Source organism: Aplidium turbinatum, chromosome 9 (assembly GCF_918807975.1).
Source record: "Aplidium turbinatum chromosome 9, kaAplTurb1.1, whole genome shotgun sequence".
Taxonomy (NCBI): domain Eukaryota; kingdom Metazoa; phylum Chordata; class Ascidiacea; order Aplousobranchia; family Polyclinidae; genus Aplidium; species Aplidium turbinatum.
The window spans coordinates 982,707-996,317 of NC_137480.1; the positions used below are offsets into that span (position 1 = coordinate 982,707).

Here is a 13,611-nt window from a genome sequence, read left to right on the forward strand (position 1 = left end):
ATAATTAACGGTAGGTCGAACGTAGCGATAACTCCGAGTGTGGCAATAAAAGCAATCCTAGTGTGACGGCATAATTACGTCATCCATCTGCGTGACATTTGCTGAATTTACGTTGCTGCTGATGAAACACGCTTTCGCCCCCACGGCCAAAAAAATAGTTAGGCGCCTATGATTTTGAACAATAACACACTTGAACAACTAACAAAACACTTCTGTTTATCTCATTAACCTGTATTGTTAATCATGAAAAATGTTGTTTTGATGTAAAACACATATTTTGAACGAACCCAGACAACAAAGATGACGGATTTTGCCGTCTGGGAAGGCACTCAAAAGTAAACACTGGGTAAAATGCAAGAATGCAAAAGAAACGATAGCCTATTGTGGAATAAAATACAAAATTCTCTAAATAAACAGAAGGCGTCGTTGGATTTACAGAAGGTTTTTGTTGGATTATAGAAGGATTATCGTTGGATATTCAAAAAATTGCCGAATAGGGAACTAACTGATAAAGACTGTAGCCAAATAGGGAACTAGCCCAATCGGACTAGCCGAATCGGGCTGTGGCCGAATAGGGTAATAGCCGAATCGGATTAGCCCAATCGGACTAGCCGAAACGGGCCATTCCGGTGGCTATTCCATGAATGTTACTAATTGGTGCAAGCTGCCACAGTGTATCCACTGATATTTGACTTCGATACTTCTATGGTGTGGGTTTCTTGTGGGAGGATTGCTGTTATGTTGTGCTTTTGTGTTAGGTGTTCCAAGATGTTGTATTTGGCTTTGGCAAGGCCTTCCACGTTCAACTGCAACAGTGTTACTCCGATCTTTACAACAGGTGGACTGGGTTTTTTTTTTCGGTCACTTATCGGTCATTAACCGATTTTTTAGCAAAATGTCTGGAAAAAATGCAGTCAATTCGGTCAATATGTCCGAAAAAATATAGTCAATTCGGTCAAAATGTCCCTTTCGAGATAAAACACTACAACGTTTCTCAGCGAAACTTAATGTTGTAGCTAGCCAGGAAGTGCAAATTTTAGTTTGTATCAGCTACTTGAAAGGAAATATTTTCATCAGAAAAAATGACCGAAATAAATAAAAAATGACCGAATTTTTTCAAGTCAGAAAAGTCTCAGCGAAAAAAAAAACCAGCAGGTGGAGCTGCCTGCACTGAAAAGTGCACTTGCTCAGGATCTGGAGTATGAGCTTCTCTCGTTGGACACTGAGGCTGAGGGTTTATCCTTTTACCGCCCCGGGTGCCCTATGAGTTGCGGACACTGGTTGTTGCCATTTGCTTCACATATGTGAATTACTGGGACTCACCACGAGGAGGTTGGCATTATGAATCCCCTTCATCCCCTGAAATCACGATATTCCTCCTTGGGGAGGAATTTTTCCTTTGATTGGGAACCACTGCCTCAAATGTTTTTAAAATATGACTTTTTATATAATAATTCAGCGTAAGAAGGTGTGTGAAAAATATTACGGTACTGTATAATTATTATACTATTAATTGATATACTATTATACTTATAATAATATGTCAATAATTTCAAAGACAAGGGTACTGGATTGCAGAAAAACAACCTGTCCAATTTGGTGATGGAATATGTTAATGGTGTCTGGTTATGTCCGAATAGATGATGATAAAAATTAGAAAAATAAAATTAGTTAACCTGTTTAAGGCAACTGGTACCATGGTGGTAAGTATATCAAAACTAAAATTTGATAATTTATTTTATTACAAATACTGCTTTATATTCTATATTGACCATTGTGCAGGTTTACCAGCACAAGGAACAGAAATTTGGTTTCTTGATCGTTCGTTGACGTGGTCATATCTTGCCCCGGATTTTGCAACTTATTATCGTCTAATGCTAATGCATGTTGGGCTACCCTTGTGGCAATATGCGTTCACTTCCATCGGGTTGCCTTCAAGATCAAAGGTATGTGTATGTAACAATTCTTCTAGTTCTTGCATGTAAATAGACTTTGGAAAGATTGATGACATAGTTTATTAGCATATCAATCGTTAAACAGTCAGACAAATGGTCGAATTGTTCTACTTATGAGATGATAGATGAAATGCTTGAACTGACGAATGGTTCACCACTTCCAACACATAAAAAATCAAATTTTGAACAACAAACGTCTTTGTTGCTTTCAAAATAAATTTACACCACTACTTGCATTAGCTACTTTACAATTGGCAATAACTTCCACTTTTACAATCTATACAATATCGGCTGGAACTCTACAATCGTTTTCAGTACATTTTTCATTACAACTTTTAATCCTCATAGTACACAATTCTCAACACAGCTCTAATAATAATTGTAAACATGGGGAAATGTTGCATGGCAGAAAATTTTCACTAAGGATGAAAGGAAAAGTATATCGGAGCTGTGTGCGGCCTGCAATGCTATATGGTACCGAGACATGGGTATTGAGAGAGAGTGAACTGGCAATCCTGAGAAGAACGGAAAGGTCAATGGTGAGAGCAATGTGTGGGGTGAAAACGAGAAGGGAAAAAAGGACTGAAGAATTGTTGGATATGCTAGAGATGAGAGAGACCATAGACCAACTGGCAAGAGCAAATGGAGTAAGATGGTATGGACATGTGATAAGGAGGGAGGAAGGAAGTTTTCTTAGAAAGGCACTAGATCTAAAGGTGGATGGGAAGAGGAAACGCGGTCGTCCAAGAAGAACGTGGAAACAACAAGTGAAGGATGAATTTAAAAAAGTCGGACTGAAGGAGGAAGATGCAAGGGACAGGGTGAAATGGAGAAAAGGGATTAAAACAATTGCTGCGCGGAAACAATCGGCCACCCCCACTAGTGGGGAACAAACCGACGATGGATTATGATGATGAAACAAATCACTCGGCTATTTATAACAGGTTTGCTTGGATCAGAAGCTTCCAGAGACTAGGGTAATATTACATAACAAGAATTCATTCTTTTGGTCAACAACAAGAAGTTTCCAGAATGTTACATACACAAAAACTTTCTAGAAGCTGATTTCATAATAACAGATTGCATAACTGAAGTGTACTATCGGTCAAAGATCGTCGAAACACCACAACAGAATTACCCAACAAGTAGTTAAACCATTCTGAAACAAAAATGTAGTTTGCCATCAGAGCTACTTATATTGATTGTTACAATGTACTGTAAGGCTTTGACTTCGTAAAAAGAGCGTTTGTAGCATAGTGACCTATATTCGCAGACCATGCCAATGCACAAACTATAGTGATCTATACACATTGGCCTTGCTTACATGCTAACGCGAGGCCAATGTAATTATTATTTTGAACTAAATTTACTTTATATCCCTTTGAAATGATAGTTTTGAGAATTCAAATTGTCAAAGTATGATCACTGAATCTGAAATCACTGCAAAACCACCAATTTTACAAAAACAAATCTTTGCTTATTTCCAGTGTGTCCAGTCACTTTTGGGATTTTCAGCACTAAAGTAGCTCAAAATCATACAAATTTGAAGCTGCATGATGTCATGGCCTGGGCATTACCACTCATCAGTGCAACTTTACCAAAACAAACAAAAAGTTACATATGTAGGCTAAATAGATAAAAAGTCAGTAGGTTGTCCAAGGTCTTAATATTTTCTTTTTTTTTTGGTCATTAGATTTGTTATAAACTATCAGTGGTTCGGCCAAATACAGACAAACTGCAACAATCAACAAACAAATATCTACTAAATATAGTCCGTGCATGCAACAGCAAGCAGTTGAATAAGTCAGAGAAAATATATACTAAGTAGGCTAAAGAGTAAGGAATTGCCATGCTGGTGAAAGTAAGAACAAACGCTTCTATTCCATCATTATGCATAACCTGCAGTTAACAAAAGATAAGCAATCGATGCAGCAGAAATAGGTGACAACGAATGGAAAGCAGAGAAACCATATCTGTGATCTAAAGTTGATTTATACACACTACACAAGATTGTGATTCGACAAGAGTCCATTTTCTCATGCAGTATCTTTATAGTGTATACTAAGGTAAAGATGATGTATGTACAATTGTACATGCAAAAATGAGAAGACCTTAATTTAATACGAGAACAACTATAGCCAAATGCATTTTTAGCATCCGTGACCCACAGTTACCCTGAAAATACTCACTGCTTAGTGCTTATGCACTCAAACAATTTTTGTTTAGTGTAAAGTTCATTGTTCAAAGTTCATATCTTGCAACTGATGAGACAAAATTAGGATTTAAAAAAAATATATGATCATAAAGTCGTGCCACTGTTTGCAAAAAGATGCCCAATACAACGATTCAGATCATTATTTTAGATGTATAAATAATTACAAGCAATTTGAAATATCAAACGATTTATTTTTTAGTAGCAGCGACCCATGGTTGAAAGAAAAGTGAGAAATAAAGTGAAAAAAATAAATATATGTACAGACATCATTAGACGATGGAATAGCTGTAGTCTTCACAATGTGAGGAAAAACGGCCAATGGGCATCCAAGTGGTTTGGCATGAAGCAATACAAAATGTTTGAATAATGTGTTAAAACCAGATTTGAGAAATAAAAGGCAGATTTGAAATTAGCCTGCATTGAAGTTTATTTGCATCTTTGATTTAAAATGATTCGGCGGCAATTAAAAAGTGGCAAAAGTTATGTTACTTTTTATTCTAATAGAAATTCATGAAATGTTTGAAATATTTATTTAGCAATTAGTCTACACAATCCACATTTACAAACTTTTTGCTGCAGGAATGGTTCAACCTGTACGCCCCTGTACGTCTACAATTAGACACCGACTTGGACAAAGCCCCGATCTTGTCAAGATCATTGCTTGGTATGCTCATTTTATGACGTTTAGATTACATCTTGAGCGATGTGAAATCAATAAACAAAGCACATTTACGATTTTTACGGCAAATGTTTTGATATTTCTAAGTATTAAGTGTGCACCAAAACGTTTTTTTTTGGAAGTATATTGTGCCGGTACAAAAATACCACTGGTCTAGAATCTAGATGTTGATCGCAGCTCACTGATTGAGCAGGTTTTCTGGTGTGCTCTATTGCCTATTTATACATTTATTTAGGATTCTTTACCAAAGCTGACTTGGGCAAAGTCTTCAAAGGTAAACCAGACAGGAACCTAAAGGTCAAAGGTCAAGCATCATCTGCTGTGAGTAAGAAAAAGTCAGCAGTGGGTCCAACCAGGCCGAGCATCAAGTAAGAGCCTTGTTATAGATTTGACTCAGCTGACTATTTTGTAATTTGCAGCATAGGAGTGTATGCTGTGCAGAACGCAGGATTTGTGCCAATATCACTGTTTCAGACCAATACAGTGAGAGAAACCAAACCAGCGCCACAAACCTGGGTTGTTGTTGACAACACATAAATTGACTTTACAAGCAAGATACCTTGGTATTGGTATTGGCAGCGTCTTGAATTTTGAACCATTGGTAGCGTCTTTAATTTTTAAGTTTCTCTTTGTCTGATTGTCCTTCACTGTGTCTTCTCATGTTTTCTTTGGTCTTCCCTTTCCCATTTTTCCCATCACTACCTTATTCCAAATTCGCTTTGTTAAGTTATTTTCTTTCCTTCAAGATATCCAATCCATCTCAGATGATGTCTCAACAAGTATTCCTCAATACCCTCAATGTCCGTAAACTCTCTTAAGACATCATTTCTAATTTTGTCATGAAGTGCCTTGCCACACATCATTTGGATTATTCTCATTTATGCCGTTTGCATTCGCTTGATATCAATCTTCTTCATTGCCCAGCGTTCACCTTCATAACACGTCACGCTTCTTACATGCGTCTTGTATAATCATCCTTACAATTTGCGAGAAAGCATTCTGCTACAAAGTGTGCCTGACAATTCTTTAAACTTTTTTCCACCAGCAGATATCCTTGACGTCACTGCGCAACTGGTACTGGTGCAATTATGTTTTCTTACCATATCTCCAAGATAGCAAAACTAACTCTGTAACAACTTGTATCACATTCTGTTGTGTATTTTGGGTTTATTTACGTTGAATTTATGCACCTTGCTTTCGTTCCCCTTAGGTTTTATTTTTTGCGTTATGTTCATCCACATGTTTTGTTAATCAGCATTTCTCGTTTTGGGTATACTTTTAGCGGTTTAACACTACAGGGTGAACAGAAAGTCATTGAACTTATTTTCATTTTACAATTAAACATATTGAATGTCACTTAAACAATAATTACTATCATTCATACTACAAAAAGTGCTCAATGACAAGCAAAAAAGCCAAGCAGAGCAAATTACATCAAGTATTGTTATTACTTTCTAAAATTTCTACAGCCTGTTTCACCCTGAAAGGGGATCATCAGAAGGTCCTTATTTAAATAGAATCTATTTGAATAATTTATGTTCCAATTCTATTAGAATAAGGACCTTCTGATGATCCCCCTTTTAGGGTGAAACAGGCTGTACAGGTTTTAGAAAGTAATAACTGTATTTTAATGTCACTTATATGCCTTTCAATATACTAATAATCTCGCTAAATTCTCTAAGATTTAGGTCTAATTGCAAGCATTAATTGTAAGGTCTAAAATGAGCCAATAAGAAGCCACCATTCAACTCCATACTGTGGGGAAAACCAACTCCGAGATGATTAAGGTCTTAAAAGTTGCCAAATCCACCGTTTACCATGTTGTGAATAGATTTAAGGAACTTGGTACATCTGAAGATTGTCCTAGAAATGGAAGACCTCGCATTGTTTGAACAAAGAAAGTGGTTGAGGCTGTCCAAGAAAGGGCGAGGAGAAACCCAAACAGATCCATCCGTCAAATGGCCAAAGACATGAATGTTAGCAATACTTCAATGAGAACCATTGTGGTAAGGATTTTCAGTTGTCTCCTAACGAGATAAGAAAACGGCAGTTCCTTATCCTTATCCTTATAAGTCTTCAGCAGATAATAAAAATTCTGTGAGAACAGTTCACCGCCATCAAAAATTGTCTTCTGTCATGATGTGGGCCGCCATCTCTAAAACTTAGAAGTCTCCTCTGATTTTCGTGGAACAAGAAGTTAAAACAAGAAAAATCAAACGACAGAAATGAGGATGGTTTGTATGATCATGAAGCGTGGCAAAACACTTCTCGACAAAAGTAAAAATGATGTCTTGAGAGAGTGGACTGATGTTGAGAATATTAAAGAGTATTTGTGTGGTCATTGTCTGATATGGGTTGGGCATCTTGAACGAATGGATGAGAACAATTTGACAAAGCGAGTCTGGAATATAAGGTAGCGACAGAAAAAATGAGAAAAGGAAGGCCAAAGAAATCGTGGAAGATGACAGGAACAAAAGAAACCTGAAAATTAAAGATGTCAACAATAGAGGAGGAGTCGCTGCAGACAACTGGTTGACCCTGATGTTTCGGGATAAAGACCAGGATTCTTTGAAGCATAATGGATAATGATGATGAAGGAGTTAAAATCAACTCAGATCCCTACATCAACGATACTTTGGTTCCAGCCTTTGAAAAAATGAAGAAACACTACAAAGATCAGCCCTTCACATTCCAACAAGATGTTGCATCATCTCACATCTCAACTTACAACTGTGTACGACATACAATATGCATCTGATATTGTCTTACGGTTGAAGCTGGTTGCGATACTTGATTTTAATCAAACCTAAAGCTGACAATCCAGCTTTATGCACTTACGTAGCCGTTAAGGGCAACAGGACGTCTTGTTGCCTGCTCGTTAAGTTCATGAAGTTTTGCTTTCATTAATTGAACATTTGACCATAATTGAATGCGGGAAAGAATTTTAAGCTTGTCTTTCTACATTTATTGACTTTGTAACTCAACTAATTGTTTTGTAATGTTGGTGGTCCATTTCTAACCGAACCTGTATTGCTGATACCTAAAACAAATAGGTTTTGTACCCAGTTAAATGCTTGACTGTAATTTTGTGAAAGAATATGTCTATCCAAAGTGGAAACAGTTGCTCTCGGGTAGCCTACTTGTGACCTGTGACCTTTTCTATTCATGTGTAACAAGTAACATGTGACCTTTTCTATTCTTATGGTTTGTTTTTTAAAATATAGTTTTTATTTTAGGTCGATGGCAGGTGCGGTTCATGGACGAGGTTTGAAGCCATGGTCATGATAATTTATCAAACACGTCGAATCGCTGGCATTTGCGGATGGTTCTCATTGCAGTCAAATAGCAATTAGATTGTAGTGACTGTATCCTTTATCTAGAGCAGGGGTCCGCAAATACTTTTTGGTGCGACCCAAAAAGCAATCGTTCGAAATTTTCGCGCCCCAAACGTTTTGGAATGCGCAAAACACTTTGCAAATTAATATCAATTCCAATACGGTCGTCCTCGCTTATTAAGGCCACATCGGGACCGGACGATTTTGGCTTATTAAGCCGGGGACAATTTTCTACCACTCCTATACCTTCAGTAATTCCGGAATGGACCAAATTGGGCTTAATAAGCGGGTGGACCTATTAACCGTGTGCTTCGTCGTCGTCGTCGTGCAAGCCTCTTGGGCCGAGGGTCTACTCTATCCTTTAACCGCCCCAAATTCAAGATGTTCCCGGACTACACTGGAAGGCTACTAGAGAGCAGCCAGTCTTTAGTTTCATCATCCATGACACGCAGACCTTCCACTCCGTTAGGTGGCTTGAAGATGGAGCAGTCATTGATGATGTGGTCTGCGGTTTGTTCCTCGGCACCACATTCACAGGAGGAGGAAGAGGCCATTCCCCATTGGTGCATGGTTGAGCGGAAAAGCCCGACGCCAGTGCGAAGACAGTTGAGGCGCACTCATCCTTGTCTTTGTAGTGTCAGGCCGATGGGGCATGTGTCGGCGTCGGGGATGAACGAATGGAGTCTGGTGGTACTTGACTTCCCTTCAGAATTCCATTTATAGTCCGCCCAAGTAGCCGCAGAGAGGAAGTTTATCTGCTTCGTTGATCAGAAGTTGAGCGACTGGCACGAATGGGTGTCTTGATTTCAGTCGACGGGGGTGCTGGTTTGGGGGAGCAGAGATCTTGCAGTGGAGAAGATGGTTAGGCTCTAGTGCCCGTCGGCCAAGAAACAGAGTGGCTTCTTCGCGACGAAGCTCAGCAGGTTGGATCCCAGCGAGAATGGCAAAATTGTCCAATGGTGTGGGACGCAGGCATCCGGTAACTGTGCGCAGGGCGCTGTTTGTGGCAGTGTCGATGTTATGGCAGTGAGCACTGCGGGACCAAACAGGTGCAGTGGTGCACAGTACTCTGCTGAAGAGTAGACAAGGGCTAAGGCTGCTATACGCAAAGTGTCAGCACTCGCCCCCCCAGCTGGAGCCTGCCAGGCGCTTAAGTAGTGCAGCGCGGGATGTCATTTTCTTGCGCAGTGGCACCAAATGGTGGCAGTATGTGTATGATCTGTCTAGTGCCACCCCCAAGATATTTTGGTTCGGGGCAGAAGGACAGAAGTTTTCTATTGTAGCTCACGATCAGCTTCCCGATTGTGTAGGTCAGGGGTTCTTAACCTTTTTTGTTTCGTTTACCCCTTGCCGAATGAAAAAAGTAAAATTTACCCCCACCGTTTTGGTGGCCCCTTGTGATGTCATTGTGTCCAGTCAACCATGCGATACACCGAGGTTTTTGAACATCATCTGTCGTAATGAAGTCGAACCCAAAGTCAACATATGATTCTAAATAAGTTCGCTTCTTCGACATAATAACTGCAGATTGTTTAACTTATTTACTCACTTCAAAATAATGTTGCAAAAGGCGTTCACTGTGCAGTCTGTCCACTGTCCTCCAATGCTGCCACAGCAAATTTGGAAAAAGCACAAGATTTTAGAAAAAAAGCACAAGATTTGGATACAAAAGCACAAGATTGCAAAATTGAACCTTTGCGACCCATTTTGTCCCAATTTGAAGAATAACATGACTCTGAAATCAACAGTTTAGAGAAGATACATGCTTACTAAATCACTGTCTCAAGATTTCAATTCGTGGTCTTTAATTTAATATCACAAATCTTACAAAAGGCTACATATCGATCAGTTTTGTCTTCTTGTATTGAACTTTTAAAATCAAGATCATTCAACCATTGACGATTAAAAGGCTGTTTTTACCACTTTTTTTGTTTTGGGACTTGGTGAATGATTGTAATTATTTGATGCTGAATGCTGATGTACTCTTTTCGCTGCTCTTGTTATCTGGCAGCACAACCTTTGATTCTGGCGACGAGCACATATCGTACTTTCTTCAGATCAAACTTTTAGCTCATCTTGTCAGGCTTGATAACTCAATGTGTAAAATTGGTCAATATGCCTAAATACGGTACTAGAAACCTATTTACTAAAACCTTTTAGTGCCAGTCCTTAATTCTCTACAAAATTCAAACCATGGTAGCAACGGTTAATTTGACTTTAATTAAAAAAACACAAGATTTAGTCAAAAATTGATCGGAAAGCACAAGAGCACAAGATCAAAAGTAAAAACACAAGATCTTGTGCTAAAACACAAGCCGTGGCACCACTGCTGTTCTCTAATGAAGCATGAGACAAAAGGAGCTACGCCACGTTTTGACCATTGCGAAAACAATGCACTTTATGGCACAATAAAGGAAGTTGCAATCTTAGCAGAGTTGCAATCCACTTTGTGGTCCTAATTAGGTTCTGTACAGTAAAAATGTAGCACACATACGCTGCTGAAATAAAACTGGTAGTCTATGTTGAAGATAAAAGAAAAAGACGAAAACTTACATCAAGCATAAATTTGAATCAGAATCGAGTGCAACACTAGTAGGCCTACACTACCAGTTTTATAATACGGTAACTGAACAAATGAAGTTTGCTTTAATTTATGATTCAGTAAATTTACCCCCTCGGTAGGTGAAATTTACCCCCGGTTAAGAACCCCTGGTGGAGGTGGAAAGCTGCCGCCAAAGTTTTGGTTTCGCTGAGTTTCAGTCGCCAGTTCTGGAGATAAGCTGAGAGAGTTTTTATGCCCTGCCTCAAGGTGTCTTCCAGGCTATATAACCGTGGGCTTAACTACTGTACTGCAATCGAAAGGATAAATTTTCTTGTAGCTTACCAAATTGTACGAAACTCAGCACATCAAAGACTATGATTGTATTTATTTTTGCCATACAAGTAATATTTATGGTAAGTTTAAACCGTTTTGCGACCCACTGTGGATGGTCTCGCGACCCAAATTATCTCGCGACCCAAATTTGGGTCGCGACCCACTATTTGCGGACCCCTGATCTAGAGAACAACTTAATGTTTTTTTTTGTTTTAAAGTTTCAGTTTCGTTATAAAAATAAATAAGCTGTGCAGCCTGATTGGTGAAATACGATAGCAAACACCACCTAAAAATTGTAACATTGGAAAAACGAACAATTTACTAAACTGTATTTTAGCAATCCTAAATACAATTAACGCCATATACGATAGAGAACTAGTTTATCAATGAATAAATAAGCAGTCAATATTGTGAACTACTCTACTGTATTTTGAGTCTTAATCTGGACACCATATTTTGTACATGAAAAATGTTTTTGCCAGTCCTACAAGAATTAACAAGATCAAAAGTGAGAAAAACTAACTGGAAAAGTTGATCTTGTACTATGATACTTCCTCAAATGGGCGATCTGCCTAACACAGAAAGCAATCACTAAGAAAATAAATCAATAGCTTAGCTTTTTTACTCAAGTCTGAAACTTAAAACATTTAACCAGGCTAACAATCACAATAGTATTTCAAAAACTTTAATTGATGTTGTGGAACCGGTTTTCGTTCATTAGAACTCTTCAGCACAACTGAATCGAAACAAAAAATTAGCCTACAATATAAAATATCGAACGTTTTCTACATCACAAAATGTCCTCTTCAGGAACAATATACATACAATTTAACTACATCTGAATAAAATACAATGGTTAACTAAATCTATAAACAGGAAAAGACAAAAACTGCACAGTACTTCTGACTAGCTCAAACTCAACGATAAGCTCCACGAGAATCAAAGGCAACTGCATCAAAAAGTGTTAAACAGATCACATGACATGGTAGAAAGGCAAGGTGCGAAAAAACTAATTTTAAAATACAGAAAGCAAGAAAGACGAGCCGCAAGCATACAATTGTCTGTTCAAAAGTGGATTGTGACGTTTTATGTACAAGGCTTCCAAGATCTTAGTTTGATACTCAGACCTGCCTCTGGACATGATCTCAAATTGCTTGAAAGAAACGTTGTTTTGACATTCTGTACATGAGAAAATGTGATTTTTAATTGCGCTTTTCTGTACAGAATTCAAAATTGAGGTGTTCCCCAGGTCTAGTCGATAAATGTCTTGTTGACATACCGATGTATGTCAGGCTTGCATCACGCAAACAACTGAATTTATAAACGACATTAGATGCGTGATGCAAGCCTGACATACATCAGTATGTCAACAAGTATGTCAACCTACGTTAAAAACTTCCAACATTAAACATAAATTCGAAACAGTTCTAACTAAGCAAACCTCACTGGATCGTCCATCCAGGTTTAAGAAGACTTTTAAATTTAGGAAGCTTGTATTATAAGTCTTCCTATCCTTTTCTAAAACTTCCTTCAACGCACAACTTTTGAAGCATATTTGTTTTTCTTTTTAAAGAATTAAAAATAGTTCTTTACAAACAATATCAACACTAAAAGATTTCAGCCATCCGGACGGCATTAACGAAAACCTGAAGTGATTGAAAGTAAACAGTGAAACAATTACTGGCTCTACCTTTGAGAAGGCGCCTTCCCGCAGGTAAAGCGCTAACAAATTAGATGACGCGTGCGCAGAAACAAATAAGCCTCAGGAACACTGATTTGAAACATTAGCGAGCATGTGGCACTCCAGACCAAGCTTGTGTGGTGCACGTCATCCCGTACAAAATGCTCATCATTGTTAACATTCATCACTTTTGCCATACACGTGACTTAACCCTATCTTAATACGACACGGGTTTTTTATGAGGACGCCCCACTCTATTAGTGAAATATTTCACAGAAGGAAATATCGTAGAAATGTGAAATTTCTTGACTTTTAGTTTTTATGATTTGCGAATTTTCTAAACCTAAACTGGTTATTTTTCTACCTTCCTGCCCTTCACAATAAGCATTTCGTCTCAGGTGACTAGACATTTTCGTGCAATGGTAGTTATATAAATGTTAATATTAGTGCAATATAAATGGTAGTGAAATTACTTTGAAGTGTAGAAACGTTCAAAAATGCCTTATATTAACTAGCAAAAGCAATTTTTTGTTTAGTTTAGTAATAATTCAAAAATTTCAATTTTGAAGTTATTTTCAGAAAATTAGAATAAAAACCGACTTTCTGACGGTTTTTCATCTCAAACACTTTATTTCAATAAATTTGTTGAGTAAAAATTTAATTTCTATGCCACAATACACATGGCTATTACCTTGTAAAATATTTTGGTTCTGTGATTTTCATAGCTCCCGTTATTAGCGATTAATTAGCACGGGGCCAAGATAGCCCGTGACGTGCTTTCCGCGTACGAAAACAGCTCGTATCAAGATAGGGTTAATCTGCTTGTTATAGAACCAACTTAACAAAACTCAAGAAGTTTTTTACCATTGCA

At 38.0% G+C, this 13,611-nt stretch overlaps 1 protein-coding gene across 1 annotated transcript in view; it reads left to right on the forward strand.

Moving 5' to 3' along the window:
• The window catches only part of LOC145777011 (tubulin polyglutamylase complex subunit 2-like), a 107,205-nt gene extending 95,887 nt beyond the window's left edge, over positions 1 to 11,318 (forward strand). Inside the window, exons 5-8 of the mRNA XM_082588279.1 lie at positions 1,783 to 1,946; positions 4,750 to 4,834; positions 5,085 to 5,217; positions 8,086 to 11,318. Coding sequence (XP_082444405.1) covers positions 1,783 to 1,946; positions 4,750 to 4,834; positions 5,085 to 5,217; positions 8,086 to 8,134 — 431 coding nt within the window. The 3' untranslated portion in view covers positions 8,135 to 11,318. The remainder of the gene's footprint in view (positions 1 to 1,782; positions 1,947 to 4,749; positions 4,835 to 5,084; positions 5,218 to 8,085) is intronic.
• Positions 11,319 to 13,611: the final 2,293 nt, after the last annotated feature.